The sequence below is a fragment of the Quercus suber genome, unplaced genomic scaffold, assembly GCF_002906115.3.
Source record: "Quercus suber isolate HL8 unplaced genomic scaffold, Cork oak 2.0 scaffold_563, whole genome shotgun sequence".
Taxonomy (NCBI): Eukaryota; Viridiplantae; Streptophyta; class Magnoliopsida; order Fagales; family Fagaceae; genus Quercus; species Quercus suber.
The window spans coordinates 108,949-132,876 of NW_027070008.1; the positions used below are offsets into that span (position 1 = coordinate 108,949).

Here is a 23,928-nt window from a genome sequence, read left to right on the forward strand (position 1 = left end):
TCATATATTTAAAGTAGGGTACTACCATATAAACATAAGCGAAAGAACATATTACTTGAATCAGTACCTTTTTGCTAGATAATGATACCTTTCACTTACTAAGGCAGACTCTTTGCTTTTCAATAACCAATTCAACTTTATCACTGTAGTCACATAAATCCAATCTCTTATGTCATCAGAAAATCTGAAATAAGAATGCCTCCAGGTCCTATTGAAGAAGAGAGCTCCACAAATTGCCCAAAAGCCAGCTGCGAACCAACTCCCCTACCTAGATGGAAGCTGGAATTTATAGTCATCTTCAGCAATGCCAATTGGTGATCTATTCAAAGATTCTTCCTCTATTGTGCAATTTTTTGGAAGAGGATCACCACAGAGTTGAGGATTGCCAACGTAACTGAGTGCATCAAAAGATTGAAGTTGGGTGCTTGAAGGAATTCTACCAGAGAAGTTTTTGTAAGACAAATCCTAGTAACTAAGAAATGTTAAATTAGACATGCTTGGCAGAATTTTCCTCGATAGATGATTTCTTGAGAGATCAATTGACTCCAACTCTTTAATGCTCCCAATTTTTTCTGGTATCTTTCCCATCAAATAATTTCGAGACAAATTCAAAAAACGTAATTCAGAAAGAACACAAATTTCAGTAGGGATTGATCCAGACAAATTGTTATTTGAAAGGTCCATGATCTTAACAAATTCCAGATTCCTTGCATATTCCAATTCCTTCCCTTTGGCCCTTTGGGAACCAACTTAAGATTCTCAATGTAGGATACATAACCATACATATATTTTAAAGGTTCAAAAGGAAAAACTTGAATATTGGGTTCTGGTAGTGCCATGGCACTAATATTTTCAAGCAATTTGGTATGACACCGGATAGACTATTATCAGCAAGATCCAATTCTAAGAGAAGAAAGTTGGCATATTTGTGGAGATATACAACCTTTGAATTCATTTGATCTTAGACGAAGAACTAACAGATTTGTCATTTCTCCAATCCAGGGTGGTATGATCCTTGTCAAATGATTATTACCTATATCAACGAACCCAAAATTTGAGCAATTTTTTAATAATGAAGGAATATCTCCAGAGATGTTATTGTTTTGTAAACGCAATAATTGGAGATTAACTAAAGCCCTCATGGAGTAGGGAATTCTACCTACTAGACTATTACTCCCTAAGTTTAAATGGATCAAAGACTGCCAATACCTCCAACAACGAAAAAGTTTAATTATTTTTTACCTCACCTTTCTTTTGGGTATGTAAGCTGTTTATACAACCATTGAAATATAAAATTGCATATGGGATCAGATTGTGTTTTTCTTTCATCATCATTTCATTTTTCATTTTTTTTATACTGCTTTGCGTTATTGGGTGGTCATAATTTTTTCTAATTGACTCAAGACTCTTCTCAATTGGTATGCAATTTGTCAACAATCTTTAACAAGTGAGGACAAAGAGTAGGTTGTTGTTGCTCCCAGAAAAAGCGAAAAAAAAAAAAAAAAAGAAAAGAAAAAAGAAAAAAAAGAGTGTTTCTACTTTCCATGAATTCCAAACCTAAACTTGGGAAGACTGTCGACTAAGCACGCATTACTATTGATCCTATCATATCCACAAGATCTATGAAAGCGAACCATATTTGTAATTTTAAATTCGTTTGTTGTGAATTCAGCAAAGACAATTTTTTTTTTCCTTAAAGGTAACATAATTTAATCATAAAAATAAAATAAAATAAAACACTCACTGGACCAAGCTATCTGTTTCAATTTCATTTGTTGAGGTACCTGCATTTAAAGCATAGGATGAATAAAGTCTTTCATGGACCAAAAGGAAAGGTTTTTGTCAACAATTACCCTGAGGGTACAAGGCATTGCTTGACCATGTCATGAAAATTCTAAACATCTTGGCCAAACATGGCATTGCTTGACCATGTTAATAGTGGCATCTGTAAAAACAGTTGATTGTTAGACAATTTGACAAAAGCTAACCATGAAACAATAACTGATAAAATACAAGCAGTTCAAGTATTATTGAAGCCAGCAAGGTCAATATGAAAAAATCAAATGAAACAGTCAGAATTAGACGACTGAAATGTCAAGAAAAATGAAGAAGATAGAAGTGATGCATAATCATGCATATCAAACTATTTCTGAACTTTTTGGTTTTATGCACCAAGTGCCGCAGACAAGGCACAGAAATGTTACCACCAAAGGAAACCTATGATCTTTCTCAATTGCAAGACATGCAACTCAGCAGATGATAATGATACAGATTTCATGCTTCAGATGTTTCCCTATAACACCAAAGTTATCCAAACTCAAAATGTGTATGTTTGTGTGAGAGTATACACACAAGTACATTAAACAAATCTGATTGTCTAGCAGTCAAATCTGGGTACAGAATCACTTTGAATTTGATTCCAGTACACAGAATATGATATGGGGTACTGCTTATATGCTCAGATGTAACGAGTTCCGTAACAATCAAACATACTTGACGTCTGTGTATAGCGGAACTGGTACTGAGGTTGAAGCCCTCTCATCCAAACTCTGACATGGCAAGGGTTTTTTATATGGCAGTATCGGGAAATATAGTCAGCAACAGACAAAAGTTTGAGACATTATTCATATATTAAAAACAATATCAATTAGCTCTTGCCACATAAGGAGATTGAGCAAGAGGACTTAAGTGGCTTTTGTACTTGAGAGATATCAACCCTTTTTTTTCCCTACCTGGATATTACTAGTAATTTTTCTTTTATCATCTAACACATATCCAGGCATTTGTAAGCCAGCAACACAGCATCCAAATATTAAAATGAGAGTTGAACATGATCTAGCAATTTATTGAAAAAAATGAATCTTGAATGCTAAATGTTTTACCTCCCATCCAACAATTTCCAATCAAGGCCCTGAAGAATATCTAACAAAACTGAGAACTTAATACAAACTCTATTAATCAACGCAAATAATGTTACGTTCTTGATGCTGCCATGGAAGATTAAGTTGTTATCACTTCACAAGTTCAACTGTTCAAGATTTATTTTATGACGCCATGTGCCAAGTCCAATCGAAGTAAATGTGGGGTTTTAAAGGTCTAGTTATATGTGTCCCAAGATTGAAACAGTTTTCATTTGGGTTTTTATTCAAAAAGTTCTGGTCAATTTTGTAATTAGGGGCAGAAGTGAATTTAGGTTTTTTATTTTATTTTATTTCTTTTTTTTTATCTAGAATTTATGGTACTGTTCATACTCATACAGGCCATACCATAAATTTCTCTCTTTTCCTTCTTCGTTATATCCCAAACCCTATGCAAAGCCCTTCCTCTTGCCTATCAACACCATAACTCCCCACACATTTTCTCTATCAAATCACCATAAAAAACTCATCAAACCCTTGCCAAGTTTGAGTCTTCACCTTTTATTCTACAACTCTATACCCAAGATCTATTAATCCTCCCAAACTTAACCCATTGAAAGCACCTATATACAAATTCCTAATTTAGGTTACAAACTTGTTGAGATTACTTGTTTTGCTGTAATAAGGCAAACAAAGCAAGGAACAAATACTCTTATTTAGAGTTTTAACTTCAATGAAATGGAGCCAAGAGATATTCTAGAAGGTTTTAACAGCATGCAAGAAATCTTTTTGTTTTTATTGGTACGTTACACGTGGGTAAAAGAGGAGGAGAATGCTCATAGCAACATTGAAAAAGAAATCTAGCAACTAGAGCATATCATCATTCCAAAAATATAATATCAAGAACTACCAATGACTAACATCACAAACAAAAACAACATGATTTCTTGAAAGACCTTATAGAAGTACAAAAGTTTGAATCCTACCAATTGACTTTTGCCAATCAACTCTTGCTCAACTGGCACCTCCTCCCCTTGCAAGTGCTAGATGAAGGGTGAGGTCGGGGGTTCAAGACCCACTAGATGCATGTGTAAATTACCAAAAGAAAAAGACCTCATAGAAGCTAGAGATAATGGATAGAGCATTAGATACACCAACAGACTCCCAATCAGTACTCTGGAAATAGTGATTCAATACTCCTTGAAGATGCCATCCAATCAACTTCAAGCATCTTCAAGGCATCTTCCCCTCACCTCCCCTACCCCCAAGGCCACCACCCTGTTTCCTCCATTTTGCTGCCCGATACTTAATTTTTTAAAATGAATGGGTGTTGACTTGAACTCTACATGAATAACTTTAAATTTTTAAATAACTAAACTTGTTTAAAGAAACTAGTAAAGAAGTTAAGGTAATTGATGGAACAAATCGAAATATCACTCCTTCGAACAAGATAATCACACTAAGTACACCCCACTGTACTTGGTTTGTGTTTTTTTAATAAAATTTATCATTACTTATCCAAAAAAGAAAAATCAAGATAATCCCATTACCGCAAAAATAGAAAGGATAAGTCACAAGAAAACTCAACGATTTGAACATCTCAAGCCACAATCATGCAATTTCATGCAACATTGGAAAAACTTTTTGGATTGCAAACAGAATCTTACCAGGACATTCAGTAGGTTGGTCATGCCTGCCAACAGCAAAACCAAGGCCACTCCGGCGAGGAGCAGCTGTTGGTTGTGGAGGCAATTCGTGTGCCTCACCTATCCTTTTAGAATCAGGAAGAAGAATTTCATCCATAGACATGAAGAAACTTTTAATCTGAGCATGGGTGTTTTCTTGGACTAGCTTCTGTTGATCAGCAAGAGAGGCTTTACTAGCCATTTCAATGATCTCCTCTGCATCTGCCTCCTCAGCATCCCTTCCCAAATGGTTGTAGCTGGATGTTTAAGTCTTTCATGAGAAAAAAATTGAGATTAAAGGACACCCAATGAAGTTGAACACTGAGTGACAAAGGAAGCATAAATTCACATGAAGCAAAGTGGTAAAGTAGGGAACAAACAAAATAGCATCTACACAAAATGCAATAGACATTATTTAAATGTTCACTTTTGGCTTAATCAATTAAAAATTAAAAGAAATTTATCTTTTGTTGAAGTACTCGACATTGATGCATAAGATCTAAGAAGCTAAAACTTGGATCGAAGAGAGGCAAACATTAAGATCAAGTTATGTCAAGAAGTAATAAATATTTTGATTCGCAAGGGATATGTCACAATCAGTGAGAGAACAACCTAAATGTAAACAATGAAATTCTTAATCTCTACAAGGTCAATAGCCAGCACAAGGCCCATATTTTTCCTTTTTGTTATGTTTTGTGGATGCAGAAAAGGGAAAACATAAAGAATGTCTCAGTGAGAAAGCATCCTAAAAGATAATCTCTACATGATCAATAGCTAGCACTACGTCCCTATCTTTCCTTCTCTTAAAGAGTATGATTCTCAAAAAATTATATTGACATACATGAAATGATTGAGGGCTCCAAGGGTTTTGTGTGATTGCCATATGCCTATGGATGAAGGGAATGTCTTTAAGATATCTACAAGACTGAACATTCTTTGTTAAGCAACTTGTTGGGCAAACAAGTTTGTTATTGTTCAGACCGTGATCATCGCTATACATTGAATATGAAATGGATTATTGGTTAAAAGAAAAGAAAATTAATATAGCTATAGTAACAACTAGAGCAAAATGAGATGTCATGGACAACTAAAAATAAAATGCAGAGAAAGAGTTCATCATCCAATGATTAAAGGCACTGCAAGGACAATTAGATCTGACACAATTATACCAATTGATAGGGTTGGAATCTAGGTATCTACTCCCTTTTTTTTTAAATATTGGTAAGTTACACACCCAGCAAGTTTTGAATCCAAAAACTTACCCTTAATCCCATTTTATGGGAGGAGGAAATGTCATTTGTGGTACAGCTCATTGTTATGGTAAATTTTTTTCTAATTAATTTGACCATAGCATCTACTCCACAACAGTTACTACTTCAAACATAAGCATGTTTATCAACAAAATTGAGGAAAATAATTCACTCAAGAGGTTTATTAAAACCAATCAAATGGTCTACACACTACACTACTAATATGCTACCTATATTTGCAAATTAATACAAACAACAGCATTACTGAGAGTAGCCAGTAGACACATACAGTTCATGTTTAAAGATAATATATGAGAGATAATTCAAATATCAAATTCACAGTCACAACTAACCTGGTATATAGAAACAATCTATTTATGTCTGCTTCAAATTGTAACTGTCTTGGATCCCTAGCAAAAGTGGGACTTTTTGCAAGAGTTTTCACAGCCTGTAAATACCCATTTACAAAAGAGCAAAATGGTCATTCAAAAAACACCATAAAAGAAGAAAACAAAGGCATAAATGAACAAAGTTTTAATCTTTATGACTAATACTGATCTGGGTTTGCACTAAGAACAAAAACCCATCTCAGATTAGTTCAATAACAGTCATAGATTGAGTTCAACCGAGTAGAACTTAGTGGAAATGTGAAAACCCATTTTCACTATTGAGAAATGGAGAACAGTATTTTCAGTAGAAGTGTAAAACTAAAACCACAAAGAGAGAAAGAAAGAAAGAGAGACAGAGACCTCTTGGAATTTGTTGAGTAGAAAAGCCATTGTGAAATGAATCAGTTAGTCCCAAAAGCAATCTTTTTGGTTCAGTGAGCTGAACCCTGTGAAATTGACTGCAAAGGAAACGAAGAGTGTGCGCTTTCCGTTACGCCCTTTATGGTGGCGTGCCTGTGCCTTGGTGTTACTGAAAACGTCTATTGTGTCGACTTTAGAGTTGTAACGTCAACTATATCTTTGACCTCTCAATTTATTTCTTTGTTTCACATTTGAACGACCTGGCCAAAAACTTGTCTGTGGTCTGTGCCTTGGTTTGTTAGGTCGAAATTAATTCGCCGTAATAATTTTAAAAATACTTAAAAAAAAAAAAAAAAAAAGAGAATAAAATATTATTTTGATACATAAACTTTATCAAAATATTATTTTCTTCTCTAAACATTGTAAAGAGTTTTATTTAATAGTTTTTGAGACAAAATAAGGGTAAAAATAATTTTTTTTCAATATTTTAATGATGAAAAATAATCTTTTCTAAAATTTAAAGACAAAAATTAAAATATTTAAAAATAATTTAGAGATGACAAATGAATTTTTTAAAATTTAAGGATAAAAAATAAATTTTTGATAAAGTTTATGAATAAAAATAACATTTTAGTCTAAAACATAAAAATAAAAAGGATAAGAGATAATCTTACCTTCTTTTTCCTGAATAGATAATCTTACCATTTATACGGTATACTCTTTTGATTTTTGTTAGCAAGTTGATCCATTCTAATAGGTTTTCCCTGTTGATTATTTAAAAAACAAATAAAAGGCCCATCATTGGCTTCAATATTATAGTGGCCATAGTTGGCCCTTTAAGCATGAATCCCTAGCAAAAGTGTGCTTTTGCAAGAGTTTTCATAGCCTGCAAATATCATTCACAAAAGAGCAAATGGGTGGCCAAAATGGCCCATTACCATCAATTTTAGAAATATTTTGCCAAAAAATACTGTTTCGGAAATAATTGGTGATCTATCACTTTTTTAAGTACTTGAGTTTGGTGAACTCGAATACTACATTTATAGCTCCACCGTGGCATGGCTGACATGGCAATTGGATTTAAAAATTCCAAACAGTACTCGAGCTCAGGAAACTCGAGTACTGTTCAATGGGATACCCGAGTTCACTAAACTCGGGTATCAATCTGTATTGGCACCAATTGCTTCTAGCAATTGGATTTAAAAAATTCCAAACAGTACTCGAGCTCGGGAAGCTCAAGTACTATTTAAAAAATTACCCAGGTCCTCTTAAACTCATTTTTATTTCTAATATCTAAACTCATTTTTATTTCTCACTCAGTTCTCACTCTCAGAATACCAGAACACCCTCACCCTCTGCCTCTCCTTCACACATTCACACAAAGCCCAAACCCTCACACTGACGGCGGCAGAAAACCCGTGGCAGCAGAAGACTCTTGTCGGCGGCAGAAGACTCTTGTCGGCGACCGAACTCAGCTAACTTACTGTGAACACTCTCACTCTCCGTCACACCCAAACTTAAAACCCCAAACCCTCACTCCATCGGCGGCGAAAGACTCTCGTCGGCGACCTCTCACTCAGCTCTCTCACTGTCTCGCACTAAGGTCAGTTTTTTAGTTTTAGGGTTACGTATTTCATTTGAAATTTTAATGGATTGAAAATTAGAAATATTGAGGAAAAAAAACACAGATTAGGACCCCAATAAATTTGAGCTAATGCATAGAATAGAATGAGCTAATGGTGAAGAAATGCTATTTAGTCTAAATTTGAGTACTTTGGTGAAGAATGAGCTAATGGTGAAGAAATGCTAATGGGGAGCTAATGAGCTAATGAGTTATTTACTCTCAAATTTATTGGGGTCTCAACAAAGTACATAGAATAGAATGAGTTAATGAGCTAATGGTGAAGAAATGCTATTTACTCTGAGTACTTTGTTGAGACCCCAATAAATTTGAGACTAGGACTTAGTTATTGGTATTGTAGTATTTCACCCTCCATTTTGTGCTTATGGTGAAGAAATGCTATTTAGTCTAAATTTTCTTAATGATGAATTATTATTACTCATGTAAAAAAAATCCATGATTTTCGAAATGGGGTCTCATATGTAGAGTTTGAGAGAAGTTTAAAAAAGAAAAAGAAAAAAAAGGGTGGTACATACCTCATAGTTATGATTGTTATAGCTAGTTATTTTCAAATGAGTCTTCACTAGATAAGTGTTTCTATGGGTATTTATATTTATTTGTCAACAACTATAATATTAAATAAATAAATAAAATAATAATTATGATAATAAAAAGCTTAAGTGGACCACATTAAACATATCTCTCTAGTCCTACTTAGAACCATTAAAAAAACAAATATTGAAGATTATAAATTGTAATGGATATGACTCAAAATTGTGGTTGTCATGTTTATATTATACCTCAAGGTTGGTGACAATGACTAGGTTGAAACAACAGAGTCTTCCTTTTTGAATCTAGATACATAACAACCGCTAGTGAGTATTGACACATAAAAAGGTACTAGAAATCTTGAAATTGTGGTGGATGTGGACCTTTTTGAAAGATATCATGAGCATAAGGTTCTTTGGTACACATTAATACTTGAAATGATAAAGAAGATAATTTGAGTTCAGTGGATGTGTATTTAGCTTGTATCCTAAGAATAAGCAGTTGTTGACAAAGCCAATTTCTTTCTTAGCCTTTAAAAAAAAAAATTGAGAGTAATTTTGTTGGGCAACCCATGTGGTTGGTAATTGCTACTTTATATAGATCCTTATAAGTTTTACAGTAGAGGACCATAAAAAAATGGTAATACAAAAAGTTTTCATACCTAGATTGGGGGTTAATAGATATGCACACACCTACCAAATTCAATTTAATTAACTTTTGTGGGCCACTTAAGAGTTTAAATTCATGCCTGAGGCACACATGTAAAGTTTTGTCCCACTGCCATAGTACATTTGCTAGCAATTTAAATAATGATCAATCTTGGGACATGATACTCAATGAACAAGGTTTTTTTTCTTTCTTTCTTTGTTTTGATTGAATTATTGTATAGACAAAGTTGAATGAAAATTTCCTTTATCTAGGTCATAACTAAGGCTGATACTAAATTGATAAATGTGAGAGCTATGGTAAGTATTGGTGGGTGAGGGAAAATAGGTAGTTGTAATTGCAGTTTAGAGATTTTAGGTGTGAGGGCTCAATCCACATTCTTAACCATAAGTTTTTGAAGTATTTATATTTAATCAATAATCATGATTGATTGATTGTAGTCATATTTTTAATATCACCTAATGACTATTCTATAATTATACTCTTTAAGATAAGTGGTTCATAGGGTTGTTAAGTTGCAAAAGAATCTAAGAGACTGATTTTATAATATTGATCCACAGTCACAACTTTGGTCAATTAGAATATTATTTTCAAACAAAGACTAGAAAGTTTTGCTTACTACCGACGACATAAAATATGCAACTTCAAAATTAGTGGAGCTAGTCTTTGTATTTTCAAACAAAATATGCTTTGTATTTGACCTAATGGGCCATTAATCACCTTTAATTTATGCCAGATATGGACCCACATAGAGCGGGACCCTCTATACAGGATGTCTTGATGAGGCAGGATGTGCATCGTTCAAGTTTGCTTTGGGATGCTTCTTTGGCAGGCGAGGTATGCACTTGTCCAAAATCGTTGTCAATATATGTAATAGAAAGATTTTTGGCATTTAAGTTTGAAGCGTAATTATTCTGTGCTTAGTGAATGCTATTATTAATACTAAGTTGCTCTGTTTGCAGGAAGTGCCAGGTGTACTGACTTGCCGTCACCGAGACAAAGGTTTGCTTGAAGGTCTGTTTGAAGGTGGGTTAGACCCACGTATCACCGCTCATATCACGGATGCAGGATTAGATGGACTACTTCAGGTCCCAAATATAGACATTGACCATAGCTTGATCACGGCTTTGGTGGAGAGATGGCGGCCGGAGACACACTCATTCCACTTGCCCCTCAGTGAGATGACCATCACGCTGCAAGACATAGAGGTTATAATGGGTGTTCCTGTAGATGGGTTGCCGATGGTGGGATATACCCATGTGCATGATTGGGGTGACCTATGTGCCAACTTGGTAGGGCATAGGCCGCCGAGAGGTCTTTGTGGAGTTACAGTCTTTAAGAACACTGGAGTGATGGAAGGGCCAAGGATAAAAGCCAAATGGCTTGAGGATCGGTTTAGAGACCCTCTCCCGGCTGATGCCAGTGAGGAGTTTATGCAGCAGTATGCTCGGTTTTACATACTGGAGATGTTGGCTGGTATATTGTTTATGGACAAGTCTGGTGAACGGCACTTAATTATGTATTTGCAATTTTTTAATCCAATTAGCAATGGAAAGAGATATAGTTGGGGTAGTGCAGCATTAAGTTGTTTATATAGACACCTTTGTAAGGCATCAGAGAAGAAAGCCAAGCAGATTAGCAGTGCCGTGCTATTGGTGTAGTTGTAGGCATGGGAGAGGTTTCCACAAATATGTCCTGTGATGAGGCATCCACACCAGGCACTGCCCCCAGGTTCACTTGCTATCAGGTATGTAGGATCTTAGATAGTTACCATTTTAAATTTTTGTATTATCTTTTTCGCATGGGAATTATGTAAGTACCTAATATGAAGGTTATGTCTGTGTTTTTTGGTAGATGGAAAGGGGTTAAGATAACAACTGAACATCCAATGCACGTCCTACGTGCCTATCGTTTGTCGTTTACTTCGCTACGGCCAAATCAGGTATCGTGCGTTACAAGTAGGAATCTTTGGCATGTAGTTGTCGTACTTACAAGTGGCAATGAATAAACATTTTTTATTTCAGAGTTAAACATTGTTGCTATGTATTGTTCACATCCGTTACACATTTTTTCTAATTATATTGTTAATATGGTTGTTTGCATCTGTTGGATCATTGCAGATTGTCTGGGAGCCATACAGAAATTATTTGGGTTCCCTGCCCACATATTGTACGGCAGGCCAACGCATATGGAGGTCTATCGTGCCGCTCATACATTTTTGGGTGGTCGAAGGCCATCACCTAGAACGTGTTCTCCGACAGTTTGGGATGAAGCAAGACATACCGATCAATGTCGATACTTCAACTGAACTTCACAAGATAACACTTCAGGGCAAGCATGAAAAAAACTGGGCTGTTGAACATAGAACACATATTGCTAAATGGGCGGCGCATGCCACAATTGCCGATGCACCGCCCTTTCATGGGGAGATGAGCTACAATGACGATTATATGGTGTGGTTTCGTCCTCGCACTGTTCACCATATTACGAGAGAGACCTCGTATTGGGACACTTTGGTAAGTTTACAAACACTGTTCTGTTATAAATGTACCTCGCTTCGCATAGTTTAATTCAACCTACTAACACTATTCTTGTATACTTGTGACAGGTTGAATCACAGTTGAGGATTATGGAGAAGTGCGAACCAGGGTCTGAGATCTACAATGATTGTATTAATGCCTTGCGAGCTGTTGAAGAGCTCGGTCGGTTGACATTGGACGATGCACGCACTGCGGGCAACACAAGTGAACTGGCTGTAGGGCGTGGTCGGCAAGCAGGTAGACATCAACGGCAAGAAGGCCGTCAATCTAGTCAGCGTCCCACATTTAGTCAGCGTTAGACACCTGGTTGGCGTCAAACACCCGTACCCACATCTGGTCGGCGTCAGACACCCGTGCCCACATCTGGTCGGTGTTACACACCCGTGCATGACCACACCATGGAGGAAGCAAGTCAGACAGCAGATGAGATGTGTTTGGACATTGGTTATGACATAGGCTCCATGGCGCATGATAATAGGGGTCCATCCCATACATTTGCCCATGGGGACACATCTCGGTCCCCATCCATGAGGAGCGATGATACCTGCCCACCCACATCCCCTACTATATCTCCATTGCCCACTGCCCGTATGTCTCCCCCAGTGACTACCGGCACTGCCTCCGCAGATGTACATGGTAGAGATGAGATGAGATTCATGCCCACCCTTGGGTGACCCACCCCTGGTGCTGTCCCCCCTGAGTTTGTGCATACCGAGTTCATCCAGACACAGATACCTGCCGCCCCACTAGAGGCTTCACACATTCAGGATCGGCCACAGACACATCCTCCTGATTGTGGGACTGGACATGGTACGATACTTCGATTCAATACCGATTACATATAATAGATAAATGATTTGCATATTAATATTTGCTTATGTTCTTTTCAGGCAAGGTGAGACCAGTCAAGCAACCAGTGAGGAGAAGAAAACGGGAATGATTTTCGATGGACAAGAATAACTTATGTAAGTTATTTTTCAGTTGCACAACTGTATTACACTGTCCTTTATTTTGTCAGCAAAACTTTTGTCTACTTTATTCAACTAGTTGTTACTTATCTAAATAATGAAATGAAAAAAATAATTCAACTAGTTGCAACATCAGTTGAAGTGTTCTTTTTATGATTATACGTTCATGTTTGCAAGACGACAGAGCTATTTTTGTTCTTCTTTCAGAATGCTATAAGAAATAGTTCTCTGCAATTGGCCTCATTGGAGCAAGAAAAGGCTGATGTGAATGTATTGAAACTGGCTGAAGATCAGAAGGTTTGTGAGTTGTTTCTAAGTGCTTAAAGGATAACCTAAACATTTCCTTGTCATTTTGGATAAAGATAGATTAGTTATACTTTATAATTGGTTTCTTACACAAAGGCAAAAGGAGGAACTCCATAAGAGAATAATTCAATTACAAAAGCAACTAGATGCAAAACAAGCACTGGAATTGGAAATTGAGAGATTGAGAGGGTCATTAAATGTCATGAAGCACATGGGAGACGATGCAGATGTGGAAATTCTGGAAAAAGTGGATACAATACTGAAACAGTTACGAGATAAAGAAGGAGAACTTGAAGATTTAGAAGCTTTGAACCAAACATTAATATTGACGGAGCGCAAGAGCAATGATGAGCTGCAAGAAGCTCGAAAAGAATTAGTTAATGTAAGTGTTTTGCCTCTTCAATGATGAGCAGCAAGAAGCTCAAAAATTGCATATGTTTTAATCATAAGTTCTACAAAGTTCCATGGCTCAGTGGGTGGGTGGTGGGTGATAGGTATACGTGCAAGTCAATCACAATAACCAACATTTCTTTTTTGTTCAGGATTACATTTATGAAGATGAGCTGAACACCTTTGTTGAGACTGGTGCTCTCTCTGAGCTGGTTGTTGCTTAAAATCTGGTTCGATTAGATTTTCTCTTAGTTCTAGTTTAAATCTGTTCCAAGGCAAATAATGCTGTCAAATGCATGTTCTTTTTCATGATGTCGTAAAAATTCCATGTCTTATAATGCTGGTTTACCATAATCATTTGTAAGTATGAAAAGAGGAATGTGATTGTAAGTGACAGAAGTACATGTTGCCCCCCCCCCAAAAGGAGGGATATAAACTTTCTCAGTCTTAGGCTTAAGAGAAACAGAAACACTTCTGTTATCAACAGCAGGCTTGGTACTAGTCAAATTTTCAATTTTAGTTTTAGATTCAACTAACTCTTGTTCCAAGCTTTTCATCTTCTCATCTTGAGAGGAAATTTGATTTCTCAAAAATTCATTCTTTTTATTAGATTCATCTAATCTAACAATCAATTCCTCTTTTTCAAGATTAGCCAATTTTAACTCTTCTTTAAATTTCTTAGAAATTTTCAAAGATTTAGATAATTCCTTACAAAGAGTTTCAAAAGCATCAAAAAAATCAACAGAAACAATAGTGTCATTTTTATTCAAAACATCACAGGCATCAATAAAATCAGTAGAAGCATGAGCAGAAAGACACTTCAAATTATCCATGATAACAGGGGTCAAGGATCAACTCTTAGATCAAAGGATCTACAGACAAAAGAGCTACCTGCTGTGATACCACTTGAACGGTTTAAGACCCCTTAAAACACAACCAGATTGGTTAGCCTAGATTAATTAGCCAAGTTGTTACTTAGTCAAATTATGCAATTCTAGGTTAAAGCAATCAAATAATCATATCAAAATAATAAAGCAGCGGAATCATAAAGAACACAATGATATGATCACCCAGGAAACCACACGGTAAAAACCTGGGGAGGATTTGACCTAGCTATCCTCAAGGTAAACCTGAATCCACTATGCGAAAGAATCGAAGTTCATACAGAAGGACTACAAGCTCCCCGCTTGACTTCCTAATGCTACCCACCAGTAGAACTTACTGACACGACCACTTGCAAGCTCCGAATCCACGGACTCCTTCTTTCTTGGATTCTTCAATCAGCTACAAGCACCCACGCTTGATATTCTTTAAGTTCTTGAATCTGCAACTGAATGATTATCAAGATGTTGATAACCCTAAGTTTATGTGAAGGAAAACTCCTCAAAGATCTCACAAGAGATTCACATAAACAGCAATATGAGCAACAAAGACCTTAGAGAGGTTTGGGTACAAAACCCTAGATACCAAAGAGACACTCTCTTCTCTCTCTCTAAAAGCTCTCAAAAACGTGGCTTAGGGTTTCCTTTATATAGTGGGAGAAGTAGATCTGAAACTCTAATCCTTAATGGGCTTAAGCTGCTGTTTGGGCCGACTTAAAATTCTGCAGATACGATTTTCGATCGATCGAGCCTGTTCTTCGATTGATCGAACCAGGCAGAATATGAAGTCTTCTTCTTGCAGCTTGTATGTTCTTGAATCTTGACTTGAATCACCTTGAGCATTGTCTAATAAAACCTATAGACTCTAAGATCTATATCTAGACAAGTTTGTGTTCACGATTTGCCAATTGTTCTAAACATTTAGAACCTAACAATTGGCATTTATATATTTTAGAAATAGAGGCAAACATCACTTGAAAATTATGCAAACTGAGAAACATCACAGTTTAGGCCACCCAAGATCAAATTTCATGGGATGGGGACATAAATTTGATATAATTTTCGACAATAAAACACCTTTAAGTGTGGGTTGTTTCTTTTGCTCAGTCAAGTGCCCCCTCCTGAAGAGGGTGGGAATAGTTAATACTGATTTCATAGATCATGAAACTGCTAATATGATTGTGCCATGAATTACCTTATTCTGAAACAACCTAGTCTGTCTTCTAGACATGATTGCATGTTTGAATTGTGACCAAGCTCATTTGGGAAGGCATTTGATTTTTTATTCCTCTCGCATTTGAGCTGCTATTGTCAATCTTGAGAAGGTTTGCATTATCTGGATTTGGTTATTCCCATCATTAAATTGGATTCCAGTATTGCCAATGCACTCCTACTCAAACGGGACCTCCTGCCCATAAGAAAGTTGAGGGTATGGTTATGAGTTCATAATTGATTAGGTTCATGTGTAAATTTACCAATAATTAAAAAAAAAAAATATATATATATATATAAGGATCCCTGTATCCACTGTCCCTGTTATAAAATATGGCTATACTATGCTTTAAGTTTTTTCATGCTTTCACTGTGTAACACTAATGGTTATGCTCTGTCAGTGCTCAGCATAATCATTTTCTGTGTTTATGTTATGTGTGCTACTAAGAGGAAAGTACAATTCTATTTTCTTTCTCTAAAGGATGATTTTAAGTTTTGTGGGGAGTGTGAGAATTCTGATCTGTGTTGCAAATCAAGAGTCCTTACTTTTTATTTCCTTTTTTGGTTTTAAAGCATAAGCCTCTGATCTATAATTTTGAAGGATGCTCAATTATCCATCTAGAACTTAACTTTCGACTGAATAGTTGCAGGCACTTCCCTGACAAATATCCTCTTTCATGTGGAAATAAGAACCGCCATAGAGGGTTTTAGTTTTAGTTAATTCATGAGGCATTAACACTATCAACACTATCATTTTATTTCTGATCTATATTTTATACTTATGTAAAAAAAAAAAAAAAAAAGGCATTAACACTATCATTTTATTTCTAGGGTCAAGGAGGAGTGGCTCCACAACTCCAGTGATTAGCGTCCAAGAAAATGGTGATGCCAAGCTGCAGTAGACTTCCTGCAGAATTGCTGCTGGATTATGTGGTCTAACCTCTTGTGTATGCTTTAATGACTGGATAGAGATAAATTATTTTGATATGCTGTTTATATGCTAGTGTGGAAAATAACATATTGTTTATATTCTTGGTTTCAGCTGTATCAGCTTGTAATCATGATCATGTTCTGCCTTGCTTACTAATAATTTTTCAAACGTCATACACGTCTCTATTGTTTATATTCTAAAAAGACACAGGAGATTTTTTTTTCATTATTTATTTTTAATAAATATCCACAAGAAAAAAGATTTTTTCATACTGCTATATGATCTAATTTCTTTCTTCCCCTTGTATAGCTGATTGATGAACATAAAGATGCATTAGACAATGCAAAATCCAATTACGACAAAGTGAAAAAGACTGGATGAGTTACGGGCATCAGAGGTACTGAGCTAATTCTTGCATGTTTTTGTGTGTGTGCGCTTTTGGGTTGACTTGTTCCGATCTGATTGGGATGTTTATAGGATGACATGTCTTAGAGAATCCTATGAAGAAGATGTTGTTGATGCTAGTAGAACCTTGAGACGGTGTGAAGTTAGTGATGATCTTGATGAAGGCATGTAGCAAATTATGCAGCAAACCTTGAGAAGGTATGTTTCCTTTCTTTGTGTTTAGTGTTTCTTGTCATTTTGTTCTCAATGTAACAAAGGGCAATGCTAGAGTGAGAAAAAGATAGCTTGTGTGTGCAGCCCATAACTGGAGCAATAATACCAAATACAATAGATAATTTAAACTATAAATATTTTTTTATCCAAAACTTGTAATTCTTTTTGTCTACTTGCTCTGTTGAATTTGAATGCATTACAGCTAATGAACTCTAACGCAATTGGCACCTCTTCCCCTTATAAGTTCTCAGTGGAGGGTGTGGTCATGGTTCATGACCCATTGGGTGCATGTGCAAATACCAATAATTTAGAGAAAAAGAAAAAAAAAATCACAGAAGCAAAAGAAATACCTTGTAGTAGCAATTCAATGGTAGGGCTATTATGACTGTATATCCTGTTGTTCAAGTGAGCCAAATTCTATATCATATTTAACATCTAATTGCAATGATGGTAGGCTTTTTGATGTGGTCTTGACAGAAAATGTGCTTTTTTATTTATTGGTAAGTTACATGCACACCTGTGACCTCACCCTCCCAGTCAAGTATTCACATGTGCCTTTTATCACTTCTAGATTGGAATCTCAAGTTGTCAGCCCTTGGGGACAGGGTTACTTCCATAACTAGGAGCTGGACCACAGTGATCTTTTTATATGCTGGAGTTTCAGTTGGTTTAGGTTGTGCTAATTAGCACGCAAATATATTTGTGTACTTTTACCTGAAAAGATTGTGAGGGAAATTGATCAAGTGCTCAAAAATTCTTTTGGAAGGTCAAGATTTAGGCGAAAATGGATGGCAAAATGGTAGGCAGGTTATCTTAGAAAAAATAAAGGATTGGTGTAGGGCGTTAGAGTTGAGAAATGTTTGGGCTCAGGTCATTGCAGAGAATTCTTCTCTGTCTGGATTGGTGCTGCAAACGCCTATCAAGGGGAAGAAATGTTTGAGATGTTGAGGAACCTGGAGACTGCTCTTGGTTATGGTAGAAGCATATACATAAGGATATTAGCTTCTATGAAGGCTACTTAATTTTTAATATATTGGCACATGTATGAGTTATTGGTCATAATCAGTCATATGAAGGTATAACTTTGTAGTTTTGTTGCTATGTATGGCTCTTTAAGTATTGGTTGTGTATACATTGATGTGTTCATGCAATTATCCCTAATTCCTGATGGCATAGAAGTTTGTAAAATACAATGCTTCAAGCTCTTTCAGTCTGCGATCTACTTTTCTTCTTGGCCTCAAAACTGCATAGCATGAATTCTTGAGAAATCTAACTTTTGGATGTGCTGATCTATTGCATTCTGATTTCTTTGGGGCATAAATGCACTATGAAGAATTTATTTACCGTAATGCTTTGAATTCTTTAATATATTTCGAATACTATTAGGTCTTCTTGGAAATTAGTCCCTTTGTGAATGAAAGCTTCATTGATTTTCATCATCCACATTTTAATGCTGGATTCACCACTGTGCAGATAGATGATGTGATTGGTCAGGCTCAAACTACAAGACAAGTTTTGGGCTCTCAAAAGGCTATGTTTGGAGATGTTGAAGGGAAAGTGAAGAATCTAAGCGACAAGTTTCCTATTATCTGTGGCCTACTTGGTATGTTGTGAGGCAGTCTTTGTGTATTTTTGTCATAAATCTTGTAAGTATAATGAGATTAATCTTGCACTGGCTTTTGCAGGTTCAATCAAACGTCGGAAATCAAGAGATAATCTTATTTTGGCTGTAGTCATTGCCGCTTGTACGTTGTTCCTTATAATCTATTGGCTTTCAAAGTAATTAAAAGTGTGATTAAGTGGTATGGAAATTTTTAAATGGTGTTATTTTTAGGAATTTTGCTTTATGTAATTTGTTACAACAAATCAATTTCTCTTCTGAAACTCTATTTCCATACGCAATTATTCTTCCAAACACTTGCCCACAATCTTTATTTCTTTTCTTTCTCTTTTCAAGAAAATAATAAATAACCCCGCCTTGGAGTTCACAGGGATTTTACATATCTGTCGAAAATGCAAAAACATTTAGGATTCATGCTGATGCGTGCTCATAATTTTTAGAAGGGGAGACCCTCTTACAAAAAAAAAGGTTATAAAATGACTAGCTAATGACTTCAGATTTGTGAAATGGCACAACCTAAATCGATCTAGTTTTCATAGAATTTCCTTGCCACGGTTCTTTGTATCTAGTTTGAAACATCTACAATCATACGTTTTTTAATGTGGGCTTGTATGTCAATGCAAAGAAAAAAAAAAAAAAATTGTCTGGATTCGGATTCAAGAAGTTTTTTGAAATAAGGCATTTTGTTTTTGGCGCCTATTTGAAAAAAAAGCTACGACAATGACCAATATCAGGCAAAAAAAGGCCAACAATTCTTGAAGATGCAAGCTTTGCAAACCTAATTAGGTTTGAAATTTCCTCTTCACCTAACGCTTTTAATCTCCATTGCCGTAAAAATTGCCCAAAACATAGACACATAATAATTGAAAAAGAACTTTACTAATACCTTAAAATGATAAGTGGGTATTTTTTAAAACAAACACCGAGCCATACCCGAGTTCAGTGGGCTCGGGTGCTTCAAACAGTACTCGAGCTTCCTGGACTCGGGTACCAATCTGCCAAGAAAAAATTTTGTTTTAAAAAAGTGGGTATTAAACACCAAGCCATACCCGAGTTCAGTGGACTCGGGTACTTCAAACGGTACTCGAGCTTACTGGACACGGGTACCAATCTGCCAAGAAAAAACTTTGCTGAAAAGAACTGGGTATTTTTTTAAACAGACACCAATCTGCCTTACAAAATTTTTTTAACAAAAATCCTGGGCCAATAAACCAATGACCCAAATGCATTACTTGACAGATTGGTACTCGAGCTTCCGAAACTCGGGTACCAATCTGCCTTATTTTTTCACAAAAATCCTGGGCCAATAAAACAATGACAATGCTATGCAGATTGGTACCCGAGCCTCCGAAACTCGGGTACCAATCTGCCTTACCAAATTTTTTTCAAAAATTCCTTGGGCCAAAAAACCTTGAGCCAAAGGGAATAAGGCAGATTGGTACCCAAGTTTCCGAAACTCGGGTACCAATCTGCCTTACCAATTTTTTTAACAAAAATCCCTCGGCCAATAAAACAATGAACCAAATGCATTACTTGACAGATTGGTACTTGACCTTCCCAAACTCGGGTACTAGTTTGCCTCACAAAAATTTTTTCACAAAAATCCTGGGCCAATAAAACAATGACCCAAATGCAATAAGGCAGATTGGTACCCGCGCTTCCGAAACTCGGGTACCAATCTGCCTTACCAAATTTTTTTCAAAAATTCCTTGGGACAAAAAACCTTGAGCCAAAGGCAATAAGGCAGATTGGTACCCGAGTTTCTGAAACTCGGGTACCAATCTGCCTTACCAACTTTTTTAACAAAAATTCCTACGCCAATAAAACAATGGCCCAATTGTAATAAGGCAGATTGGGACTCGACTTTCTGGAACTCGGGTACCAATCTGCCTTACAAAATTTTTTTAACAAAAGTTCCTGGGTCAATAAAACTATGGCCCAAATGCAATAAGGCAGATTGGTACTCGAGCTTCTGTAACTCGGGTACCAAGCTGCCTTACCAACTTTTTTGGAAAATTTCCCTAGGCAAAAAAACCCTGAGCCAAAAAATTCCCTGTATGCCAATTTCTAGATAATGCACAAATCTTTATGTCCGTCTAGTTCTGGGGTTGTGGCTGCCCATCTAACTAAATTCACTAGAAGGTAAAATTGGCTAGAAGCTCATGCTCTCTCTCTCTCTCTCTCTCTCTCTCTCTCTCTCTCTCTCAGTAAAAAAACAAAGAAGATCATAATGTGCACTTAACCATATATATATTCTATTCACAAATAAAATAATAAAATGTCAACCATTTCGACTTTATTTTATTAACTCAATTTCTTTGATGAGTAATGAATTCATATTATATGCAAGTTTCATAGGTAAGGTAAGTATGAGAAGGAAAGATTATATTAAGAAACTGTACGGTAAGAAAAGGAAAAAATATACCAAACTGTATATACAGCCCCACTTTTATATCAGATAATTTTAAATTGTGAAGAAATTGATAACTTGATATAAATAGAAAGAAAAAGGAGTTTACGTAATTTATAAGTTTATATTAATTGCATATTATTATTTGTTTTTTACTTCATCTAAAAAAATAGTTAATGTTATTAGAATTTTATTAGAAATTTTTTTCATTTACCTTAAAGATAAGAAGTTCACATTAGTGAAGTGCAATTCTGAAATTTCTAACCTTGAACGAGTAAATGCTATCGATATGATTTATGTTTTCATTTCTTTATTTATGTTTAGCATATAGCTAGAAAATACTTCTTGTCAATTTTCATATTAATTTATATTGATGGTTCTAAACTATTAATGCCAATGAGTAATAGCTTACATTATGCTTGCAGTTCTGGCCGTATATAGATTACAAGGCCAAGATTCAAAACCATCTGGATGTGTGACTATGTGGTAATAATAAAAAGATGTTTCAGTTGACATTTCTACTATTATATTATGTAATTAAATTTAATACTCGTTTTGAGGTGAAAATGGCCAAACTCATTACACAGTTAAATTTCCACTATATATATAGAACCATGTATGTATCAGCAGTTGTACACAGTTAATATTGCAAAACTCATTACATGAAAGTCATGCATAAAAATCTCATACAAACACAATCTAAAAACTCATTGAGGTCATTTAACTCATGCAAAAAAATTTAAAAACTAAGCATTTAACAAATACCTCTATGTACTGGTCACTAAAGAATTGACTCACCGGTGAAATGGATAGCACGTTGGTTGATGGAGACACTGACACAGCTCAAGGACTTGTAGATGGTGACCAAACAGTCAAGTTTATGCTGAAAATGGCTGACTCGCACATGGAGTTTCTCAGGAGCTTTGTACTGAAAATGTCTTAATGCTGATGGGTTGGTATTTGGTTAAATGGTACTCGAGCTCAAAGAACTCGAGTACCATTAACTAGCATTTACTCGCATTTGGAGCCAGTTCGTATGTGATAGGTGGGCAATAACTGTGGGAGTAGGTACTCGAGTTTCAAGGACTCGAGTACCTTGTTAAAACTGCCCAAATTTCGCAGCTGGCTCAGTGTTTTAAAAAAAATTTAAGGAGATTGGTACCCGAGTTTCACAAACTCGGGTACCAATCTGCCTTAGTTTTGCAGTTTTCCCAATATTTTTTAAAATAAGGCAGTTGGTACCCGAGTTGTGAACTCGGGTACCAATCTGTCTTAAATTGCAGTTGGTCGGGGTTTTTTAAACAAAACTAGTTGTTGAGGCATGTGCTGGTGCCGCTCCTGCTATTTTAGAGGTTTATTTTTTTTATAAAAAGTTAGACCATAATGTCAAATGGTTGTTTAGCATCTTTATGCATATTCAAAGACTTTTCTTTCATATTCATTTAAAAATAGAAAAATAGAATAAATGATAAAAAGTTATCCAATACAAATTAAAAAATGGTTTATTTAAAATAAAAGTGGCAAAGGAGAAATATATTATTTTTGAGCATAAATATATTATAAAAGTGGCCAAGGAGAAATATACTAGTCAAGGTTGACCATATATATCATTTTATAACATTCTATTTTATTCAAAACCATACTCTCAATACCCATTAATAATTAAAACACATTGGACCAACCTAATCAACATATATTTACACATTTAACCATAATCTAAAAACTAATTTTCCTAAAAAATAAAATAATAATAATCTAAAAACTAAAATTTATGCCAAATTAAACCTTGAAAATCTCAACAACAAACAACAGCTCCCAAATAACAAAATAGTGAACGGAATAAACAAAGTTTACTTATGTCACATTGATCAAAATAGATTAAATTGTAGGTTCTTAATAAAATATTAGATATCAAAATAAATTAAAACAAAGAAAATACAGTGGATTAAAAAAAAAAAATCTAGGTCCAATGGAAGAGCAATCTGATAAAAACACACGGTTGTGTTAGAGGAGAAAATAGTATTATTTTGGTTAGTCAAAAGGTATGCATTGGTCATGTTACTGTCACTTTGGAAGGATAGAACTTTCGCAAGTGATGTGAACTAGGGGATACTCATCTCTTCGAAAAATAACCCATACCAAGAGAGTATCCTGAACCAAACTCCATATTAAAGGATGAATTTCACTAGAACCAGCCTAAGCCTATAATTAGCAAACATCCATGGTCTTCATATATGTCAGGTCAGGAGGGGAAAAGACATTGATCCTTGCAAGGGAGGGGAGTTAGGGCAAGAAATCAGTGAGGCAACGAGGAAGCTTTGCAAACTTAAACCATTTGACAAGTTACAAGATCATCAAGAAAGTCTTTTGAGGCAACAGCCTCTTCACATCATGTCCTCTGCTAAAGGGATCGTACTGCTTGCAAGCCTACAGTGCAAGTTTACATGCTTTTAAAAACACATAAATCTACATCATTTATGATGTGAACTTTCCCATTAACCCTATATTTGGACCCAGTTCCAGATGCAAGGATAGTTTAGAACCATATGCAACCGCAACCTGCTAATATGATATGCAGTGATTCCAATGTATGCTATTCAAGAACAAATTACATCATAGAGACAAATCCGAACGTTTGCAAACATTTAACATGCAGAAAAAGGGACCTGCAGC

The 23,928-nt window shown here is 35.7% G+C and overlaps 1 protein-coding gene and 1 long non-coding RNA gene across 19 annotated transcripts in view; one reads left to right on the forward strand and one right to left on the reverse strand.

Moving 5' to 3' along the window:
- LOC112011712 (uncharacterized) overlaps positions 1-6,682 on the reverse strand; it is a 33,703-nt gene extending 27,021 nt beyond the window's left edge. For 14 of the 18 annotated variants that reach the window (XM_065764474.1, XM_065764484.1, XM_065764486.1 and 11 more), the window contains exons 1-4: positions 6,543-6,682; positions 6,147-6,241; positions 4,526-4,800; positions 68-1,945 (exon numbers count right to left, since the gene is read on the reverse strand). In XM_065764474.1, the coding sequence (XP_065620546.1) occupies positions 1,884-1,945; positions 4,526-4,800; positions 6,147-6,241; positions 6,543-6,572 (462 nt within the window). In that variant the 5' untranslated portion in view covers positions 6,573-6,682 and the 3' untranslated portion in view covers positions 68-1,883. The remainder of the gene's footprint in view (positions 1-67; positions 1,946-4,525; positions 4,801-6,146; positions 6,242-6,542) is intronic. The other 4 variants (XM_065764473.1, XM_065764471.1, XM_065764470.1 and 1 more) reach the window with 4 other exon arrangements.
- Positions 6,683-8,039: 1,357 nt separating this feature from the next.
- LOC136063703 (uncharacterized) lies at positions 8,040-10,609 on the forward strand. The gene is made up of 3 exons (XR_010625321.1): positions 8,040-8,145; positions 10,115-10,215; positions 10,341-10,609. It is a non-coding gene; the product is annotated as an uncharacterized LOC136063703 (long non-coding RNA).
- The last annotated feature ends 13,319 nt before the right edge of the window (positions 10,610-23,928 follow it).